Source organism: Nerophis lumbriciformis, linkage group LG29 (assembly GCF_033978685.3).
Source record: "Nerophis lumbriciformis linkage group LG29, RoL_Nlum_v2.1, whole genome shotgun sequence".
Classification (NCBI taxonomy): Eukaryota; Metazoa; Chordata; class Actinopteri; order Syngnathiformes; family Syngnathidae; genus Nerophis; species Nerophis lumbriciformis.
Window position 1 is genome coordinate 21735001 of NC_084576.2, and position 10000 is coordinate 21745000.

A 10000-nucleotide genomic window follows, 5' to 3' on the forward strand; every position below is an offset into this window, starting at 1 on the left:
AGGTTTTTTGATATAGGGAATAATTTGGACTATTTCTATTGTTTGTTATTATGAACTTAAAATAAATATAACTGTGGAGGAGCAATCGCATTATTGCAATACAGCAACAGTTATTCTGACTTTGTGGACCAATTGGAGAGTATTTCTATTGATTTACAGTATATTCTGAAGATAGTGTATAGTAAATGTTAACTGTGGAGCAATCACAGTAAATACTGTAAGTGACACAGGTTTTTTGACATAGGGAATAATTTGGACTATTTCTATTGTTTGTTATTATGAACTGTAAATAAGTATAACTGTGGAGGAGCAATCACATTATTGTAATACAGCAACGGTTATTCTGACTTTGTGGACCAATTGGAGAGTATTTCTATTTATTTACGGTATATTCTGAAGATAGTGTATAGTAAATGTTAACTGTGGAGCAATCACAGTAAATAAGTGACACAGGTTTTTTGACATAGGGAATAATTTGGACTATTTCTATTGTTTGTTATTATGAACTTTCAATAAATATAACTGTGGTGGAGTAATCGCATTATTGTAATACAGCAACAGTTATTCTGACTTTGTGGACCAATTGGAGAGTATTTCTGTTGATTAACAGTATATTCTGAAGATAGTGTATAGTAAATGTCAACTGTGGAGCAATCACAGTAAATAAGTGACACAGGTTTTTTGATATACGGAATAATTTGGACTATATCTATTGTTTGTTATTATGAACTTTAAATAAATATAACTGTGGAGGAGCAATCACATTATTGTAATACAGAAACAGTTATTCTGACTTTGTGGACCAATTTGAGAGTATTTCTATTGATTAACAGTATATTCTGAAGATAGTGTATAGTAAATGTTAACTGTGGAGCAATCACAGTAAATAAGTGACGCAGGTTTTTTGATATAGGGAATAATTTGGACTATTTCTATTGTTTGTTATTATGAACTTTAAATAAATATAACTGTGGAGGAGCAATAACATTATTGCAATACAGCAACTGTTATTCTGACTTTGTGGACCAATTGGAGAGTATTTCTATTGATTAACAGTATATTCTGAAGATAGTGTATAGTAAATGTTAACTGTGGCGCAATCACAGTAAATAAGTGACACAGGTTTTTTGACATAGGGAATCATTTGGACTATTTCTATTGTTTGTTATTATGAACTGTAAATAAGTATAACTGTGGAGGAGCAATCGCATTATTGTAATACAGCAACAGTTATTCTGACTTTGTGGACCAATTGGAGAGAATTTCTATTGATTTACGGTATATTCTGAAGATAGTGTATAGTAAATGTTAACTGTGGAGCAATCACAGTAAATAAGTGACAGGTTTTCTGACATAGGGAATAATTTGGACTATTTCTATTGTTTGTTATTATGAACTTTAAATAAATATAACTGTGGAGGAGCAATCACATTATTCTAATACAGCAACAGTTATTCTGACTTTGTGGACCAATTGGAGAGTATTTCTATTGATTAACAGTATATTCTGAAGATAGTGTATAGTAAATGTTAACTGTGGAGCAATAACAGTAAATAAGTGACGCAGGTTTTTTGATATAGGGAATATTTTGGACTATTTCTATTGTTTGTTATTATGAACTTTAAATAAATATAACTGTGGAGGAGCAATCACATTATTGTAATACAGCAACAGTTATTCTGACTTTGTGGACCAATTGGAGAGTATTTCTATTGATTAACAGTATATTCTGAAGATAGTGTATAGTAAATGTTAACTGTGGAGCAATCACAGTAAATAAGTGACGCAGGTTTTTTGATATAGGGAATAATTTGGACTATTTCTATTGTTTGTTATTATGAACTTTAAATAAATATAACTGTGGTGGAGCAATCGCATTATTGTAATACAGCAACAGTTATTCTGACTTTGTGGACCAATTGGAGAGTATTTCTATCAATTAACAGTATATTCTGAAGATAGTGTATAGTAAATGTTAACTGTGGAGCAATCACAGTAAATACTGTAAGTGACACAGGTTTTTTGACATAGGGAATAATTTGGACTATTTCTATTGTTTGTTATTATGAACTTTAAATAAATATAACTGTGGTGGAGCAATCGCATTATTGTAATACAGCAACAGTTATTCTGACTTTGTGGACCAATTGGAGAGTATTTCTATAGATTTACAGTATATTCTGAAGATAGTGTATAGTAAATGTTAACTGTGGAGCAATCACAGTAAATAAGTGACACAGGTTTTTTGACATAGGGAATAATTTGGACTATTTCTATTGTTTGTTATTAGGAACTTTCAATAAATGTAACTGTGGAGGAACAATCACATTACTGTAATACAATACCGGTTATGCTGACTTTCTGGACTAATTTGGAATATTTTCATTGTTTGTTATCATTATCTTCCATGACATGTTACTGCGTGGAGGAGCAATCACATTATTGTAATACAGCAACAGTTATTCTGACTTTGTGGACCAATTTGAGAGTCTTTCTATTGATTTATATTATAAAGATAGTGTATAGTAAATGTTAACTGTGGAGCGATCACAGTTAATAAATGACAGGTTTTTTGACATAGGGAACAATTTGGAAGAATTCCAGTGTTTGTTATTATGAACTTTCAATAAATGTAACCGTGGAGGAGTGATCACATTATTGTAAAACAATACCAGTTATTCTGACTTTGTGGACTAATTTGAGAGTCTTTCTACTGATTTAGATTTTAAAGATAGCATATAAAAAATGTTAACTGTGGAGCAATCACAGTAATTAAGTGACACAGGTTTTTTGACTATGTGGGCTACTTTGGAATATTACTATGGTTTGTTATTATTTCAATAAATAACTGTGGAGGAACGATTACATTATTGTAATACAATACCAGTTATGTTGACTTTGTGGACTAATTTGGAATATTTGTATTGTTTGCTATCATTAACTTCCATGACATGTTACTGCGTGGAGGAGCGATCACATTATTGTAATACAGCAACAGTTATTCTGATTTTGTGGACTAATTTGAGAGTATTTCTATTGATTTATATTATAAAGATAGTGTATAGTAAATGTAACTGTGGAGCAATCGCAGTACATAAATGACACCGTTTTTTCAAATATTTGGACTAAATTGGAATATTTCTATTGTTTGTTATTATGAACTTTTAATAAATGCAACTGTGGAGGGGCGATCACATTATTGTAGTACAATACCAGTTATGTTGACTTTGTGGACTAATTTGAGAGTCTTTCTACTGATTTAGGTTTTAAAGATAGTGTATAAAAATGTTAACTGTGGAGCAATCACAGTAAATAAGTGACACAGGTTTTTTGACTATGTGGACTACTTTGGAATATTACTATGGTTTGTTATTATGAACTTCCAATAAATGTAACTGTGGAGGAACGATTACATTTTTGTATTATAATACCAGTTATGTTGACTATGTGGACTAATTTGAGAGTCTTTCTGTTGATTTATGTTATAAAGATAGTGTATAGTAAATGTTAACTGTTGAGCAATCGTAGTAAATAAGTGACACAGGTTTTTTGACTATGTGGAATAATTCTATTGTTTATTATTTTGAATATTATTTATTGTTTCTTATCATTAACTTCCATGACATGTTACTGCGTGGAGGAGCGATAACATTATTGTAATACAGTAGCAGTTATTATGACTTTGTGGACTAATTCGAGAGCCTTTCTATTGATTTACATTATATGAATAGTCTAGTAAATGTTAACTGTGGAGCAATTGCAATAAATAAGTGACACAGGTTTTTTGACTATGTGGAATAATTATATTGTTTGTTATTTTGAACATTATTTATTGTTTCTTATTAACTTCCATGACATGTTACTGCATGGAGGAGTGATCACATTATTGTAATACAGCAACAATTATTATGACTTTGTGGACTAATTCGAGAGCCTTTCTATTGATTTATATTATAAAGATAGTCTAGTAAATGTTAACTTGGAGCAATCGCATTAAATAAGTGACACAGGTTTTTTGACGATGCAGAATAATTATATTGTTTGTTATTTTCCATATTATTTATTATGTATTGTTTCTTATCATTAACTTCCATGACATGTTACTGCGTGGAGGAGCGATCACATTATTGTAATACAGCAACAGTTATTATGACATTGCGGACTAATTCGAGAGCCTTTCTATTGGTTTATATTATAAAGATAGTCTAGTAAATGTTAACTGTGGAGCAATCGCAGTAAATAAGTGACACAGGTTTTACTATTGAGTTTTTAGCAGAATGAACATTTGGCAAATGTAACTGTGGAGGAGCGATTGGTAATAATTCAATACAGTTATTTTGACAGTCAACATGATATCTTACAGTCTCCAGGCGATGATAGGCCCCAAAGTTGAAGTTACTGCTGCTGCGCTCCTTCGTCTCGTTCTCCTCCATCTCAGCTTTCTCCGCATCCAGGAGGTCCTGACAGGGCAGCGAGTCGTTAAATAAGGACCCTGATATACCCAAGTACGTTTTTGCCTCGTCCCTCACTTCAAATAAACAAATAATAAGCTTCACCACTTTAGTCATAATTTGTGCGCTAAAGAATGACTTTAGCTCCGGACTTCTTCTGTTTGTTTGATAATGTCATTACTGCCACAAGTGGTGCAACAGTGTATTACAACTGAGTACCGCTGCGAACCATACGGACCACTGCTGAGAAACAGATACTTTTTTTGGCGGCCCTCTAGGGGGCGCTCGCGGCCCAACGCTGGTTAAGAAACACTGATTGAAAAAGCCAAGCAGCAGCTCAATATGTCAATATAGCAGCATAAGCTAGTTAGCTCCCTGAAATCAATGCACCGCTAAAAAAAAGATTGCGATAGCAATATGGCTCACACTTGGTTAATATTCAGGTCACGGCATGTAAACGGAGTATTGTCGGACCCCGATTGACTCCAATGTTAGCTGACTTTTGCTAATGTTTATTTACGATATAGAATGCATTAGGACAAGGCAATTAAAAAAAAAAAAGTCCCGTTCCCCTTTTTTAAACCTTAAGATACTCACCAGTTAGTACTTGACTTGTTTTTCCCCCGAACATTTTTTACTTTTACTTGAGTCATAAAGTAACTATACTCTTACTTGAGTAATAGAGTACCATTTTTTTTGGCTACTGTAGTCACCCCTGACTACAACACTGATATAGCGTATAATACAGGGGAATGTTTCAATATGGTCTCTGTGGAGGGAGAGGTGGCCAGCGCTGCCTGCAGGAGCAAAGGTCACCGCCTCTGTCCATGGTGCTGAGGACAGAGCACCATCAGACGGGGGCGTGGCAGTGCTGACGGCGAGACACAGCTGGCAGGTGATTAGATTTCACAGGTGGTACGTGTTAATCTAATCATCTGCTGTCTTTAACAGTAAGTGTCCGGGAGCAGGAGGAGAGAGAGGATACGGACGTGACTGAAAAGTCACGTTCTGCTGGAGAACGAGTTGGACACAAATCGATGCACATTAAAAACGTTGTTAAAACTGCACGCTTGGCTTTTGTGCCGTGTCTACAGTGGAACTGCTAGGAGGCAACTTCCACAGTCTCTTTATTTGTGTTTATTAGAGAATTACTCGCTATTTTTTTAAGTTTCATTTTCCCTTACCGCAACAGCACATCATGTTTTATTACAAGAGCAAACGAAAGCATGTTCCTGTGTTTGGAGAGGATTGAGGGTGTGGCCCACCTGAAGGTTGTCAATCATGACGGTGAAGAGGATGCCATGGGCGTCCAGGTACTCCCTGACGGCGCTCAGACTGGACCGGGGAACTCGGATGTCCACGGGGAGCTCGGTGGAGACCGGATGGAGCCAGAAGTCCAGCTGCAAATAGTGAGTCAGGAGCAATTTTAGCTCACACACTTCTTTCGTTGTGTTTTATTTTGTGTGTATGTGTGTGTGTGTGTGTGTGTGTGTGTGTGTGTGTGTGTGTGTGTGTGTGTGTGTGTGTGTGTGTGGTGGCACACCTCCTGTTCCTCCCCCAGGGCCTGCAGGAGTTGGATCTGCTCCCCTGACTGGACATTGACCCGGATCACTTGATCCCTGCCGGAGAACCACTTGACTTTTATATTTTTACTAAACTGTTTACTGACACACAACTATTCATGTCAGCTGAACTCAAAATATCGAAGTAAATACAAAATCTATTAATCATTATTTTCTATTTTCCATTCAAAGATTTATATTTTTGAACCACTAAATATTTGGGGAAAAAAATCCAAATATTTGAAACTGAAGCTTTTATTAAACAATAAAAAATTTTTTTTTTACCAAAATGTTTCATTTTGTATCATATTTGACACAACAGGTCAAACATGTTATTTTTAAAATATGACATAAGATATGAAAAAAATGGAGCTTTTATTAACCACATTTTAAAAACATTTTTTACAAAAATGTTTCCATGTGTATCATATTTGACACAACAGGTCAAACATGTTATTTTTAAAACATGACATAAAACATGAAAAAACTGGAGCTTTTATTAACCACATTTTTTTTTTTTTTTTTACATCATATTTGACACAACCTGTCAAAAATGTTATTTTTAAAATATAAGATAAAACATGAAAAAAAAAAAAAACATAAAAAGAACATTCGTCGTCATCATCTTCCCCCAGTTACTCCAGATCATTAAATTCACATTTTGTAATAATTTTGTAAGCATCTTAAATGTTGTAATTATTTGCCATCTCCAAAAAAACTTACACAAAGTCAAAATCAGTATGTATTTTTCAATATGATTTTTTTTTTCATAAAAATCAGAAATCTATGATTTATTATCTCAACACACACCGAGTGATCGCCACAAAATACTACAGCAAATTGTATATGTATATGTTACCTCCTAATATACCATATTGTGTAATGTAAACATACTATTTGTTTATATGAAGCATCGAAAGACTGTATGTTGCTCCATAATATTTACAATGCATGAAATGCAAAAAAAATGCCAACTGACGAAACTAGAGTTACATCACCTTTAATACCTGTTGTTTCAAATTTGATACACACATTTTCAAAACGGCTTTACTGTAAAATATATTATGGAATATTAGGTAATTTCCCCTTGCATCAATGGATTAACTGTTCATATGATGTATCATTCAAAAAATCTTACCTTAACCCTTTACAATTTGGCAAAGTTTCTCTTAAAAAATCAGGTGTCTGTCTTTTCTTCTTTGTTGCAATCTTGCAGGATCACTGGACAGCTCCATAATAAATTAGTTACTGCCCCCATGTGGATTATACGTTTCATACTTGCATCTGATTAGACACATCAGGCTTTTTAGGCGGAAAAATGACACTGATGATGTAGATGGTTCAGAAAAGTATGTATCAGATATGATACGTTTGCCGTTATTTTATTCATTAAAAAAATTGATACCTGCTTTTTTCAATATTAAGTTTTTTAGGGGGGGAAATTACACTGATTATGTAAAGGGCTCAAAAATGTATGTATCCGATATGATACGTTTGGAATTATTTTATTAATAAAAACAATTGACATCTGTTTTTTTTCAGTATTGAGTTTTTTAGTGAAAAAAAAATTACACAGATGATGTAAAGGGCTCAAAACCGTACGTATCAGATATAATATGTTTGGCATTATATTATTAATTAAAAAATTGACACCTGCTTTTTTCAGTTTTGAGTTTTTAGGGGAAAAATTACACTCATGACGTGAAAGGCTCAATAACTTACTGTATGTAACAGATATGATACGTTTGGCATTATTTTATTAATAAAAAATGGACACCTGCTTTTTTCAGTTTTGTGTTTTTTAGGGGGAAAATGACACTGATGATGTAAAAGGCTCAAAAACGTATGTATCAGATATGATACTTTTGGCATTATTTTATTAATAAAAAAAAACCTGACACCTGCATTTTTCAGTTTTTAGTTTTTTAGGGAAAAAATGACACTAATGACGTAAAAGGCTCAAAAACGTACGTATCAGATATACTACGTTTGGCAATATTTTATTAATAAAAAACCTGACACCTGCTTTTTTCAGTATTGAGTTTTTTAGGGGAGAAATGACACTGATGATGTAAAAGGCTCAACAACTTATGTATCAGATATGATATGTTTGGCATTATTTTATTAATAAAAAAAACCTGACACCTGCATTTTTCAGTTTTGAGTTTTTTAGGGAAAAAATTACACTGATGACGAAAAAGGCTCAAAAACGTACGTATCAGATACACTACGTTTGGCAATATTTTATTAATAAAAAACCTGACACCTGCTTTTTTCAGTATTGAGTTTTTTAGGGGAGAAATGACACTGATGATGTAAAAGGCTCAACAACTTATGTATCAGATATGATATGTTTGGCATTATTTTATTAATAAAAAAAACCTGACACCTGCATTTTTTAGTTTTGAGTTTTGTAGGGAAAAAAAGACACTGATGACGTAAAAGGCTCAAAAACGTATGTATCAGATATGATATGTTTGGCATTATTTTATTAATAAAAAAAACCTGACACCTGCATTTTTCAGTTTTGAGTTTTTTAGGGAAAAAATGACACTGATGACGAAAAAGGCTCAAAAACGTACGTATCAGATACACTACGTTTGGCAATATTTTATTAATAAAAAACCTGACACCTGCTTTTTTCAGTATTGAGTTTTTTAGGGGAGAAATGACACTGATGATGTAAAAGGCTCAACAACTTATGTATCAGATATGATATGTTTGGCATTATTTTATTAATTAAAAAAACCTGACACCTGCATTTTTTAGTTTTGAGTTTTGTAGGGAAAAAAAGACACTGATGACGTAAAAGGCTCAAAAACGTACGTATCAGATATAATACGTTTAGCAATATTTTATTAATAAAAAACCTGACACCTGCTTTTTTCAGTATTGAGTTTTTTAGGGGAGAAATGACACTGATGATGTAAAAGGCTCAACAACTTATGTATCAGATATGATATGTGTGGCATCATTTTATTAATAAAAAAAACCTGACACCTGCTTTTTTTCAGTATTGAGTTTTTTACTGAAAGAAAATGCCACTGATTATGTGAAGGGCTCAGAAACGTACGTATCAGATATGATACATTTGGCATTATTTTATTAATAAAAAAATTGACACCTGCATTTTTCAGTTTTGAGTTTTTTAGGGAAAAAATGACACTGATGACGTAAAAGGCTCAATAACTTATGTAACAGATATGATACGTTTGGCATTATTTTATTAATTAAAAAAAAACCTGACACCTGCTTTTTTCAGTATTGAGTTTTTTTGTGAAAAAAAATTACACGGGTGATGTAAAGTCCTCAAAAACGTATGTATCAGATATGATACGTTTGGCATTTTTTTGATAACAAAAAAATGTACACCTGCTTTTTTCAGTATTGAGTTTTTTAGTGGAAAAAAATGCCACCAATGATGTAAAGGGCTTAAAAACGTAAGTGTTGTCAAGACTTGGACTATGGCGTGGTTTGTTCTCCCGAGGTGCAAATGATTAGGACCAGATATGACGTGCAGGTGAATACATATTTAATTTTAACACCCAAAAAAAGAATAAACAAAAGGCGTGCACAAGGGCGGAAGTACAAAACTTGACTATAAACACAAAACTTGCACAAAGGCAGAAACTATGAACAATGAAACAAAACTTGCAAACTATGGCATGAATAAAGAAAACTTACTTGGACGAGAAAACGGCATGAAAAAGAGCAGCAAGGGTCATAAGGGTGTGTGGAGAGTGTGAAGCAGAGTGACAGGAGTTTGATGTCGCCAGGCTGACTGCCTGGCAACTCCAGGGTTAAATAGCAGTGACATAATTAAAGACAGGTGCGTGAGTCGTGAGGGCAGGTGAAAACTAATGAGTTGCTATGGTGACAAGAGTGCACAATGAGTCCAAACGTGGAACAGGTGAAACTAATGGGTAACCATGGAAACAAGACAAGGGAGTGAAAAGCAGGAACTAAAAAGAGTCCAAAACCAAGCAG

General features: G+C 33.5%; 1 protein-coding gene across 1 annotated transcript in view; it reads right to left on the bottom strand.

Annotated features, from left to right (window-relative positions):
- LOC133571835 (carboxypeptidase A2) overlaps positions 1-10000 on the bottom strand; it is a 27006-nt gene that overhangs the window by 13361 nt on the left and 3645 nt on the right. The window contains exons 2-4 of the mRNA XM_061924339.1: positions 5995-6070; positions 5717-5851; positions 4362-4460 (exon numbers count right to left, since the gene is read on the bottom strand). Coding sequence (XP_061780323.1) covers positions 4362-4460; positions 5717-5851; positions 5995-6070 — 310 coding nt within the window. The remainder of the gene's footprint in view (positions 1-4361; positions 4461-5716; positions 5852-5994; positions 6071-10000) is intronic.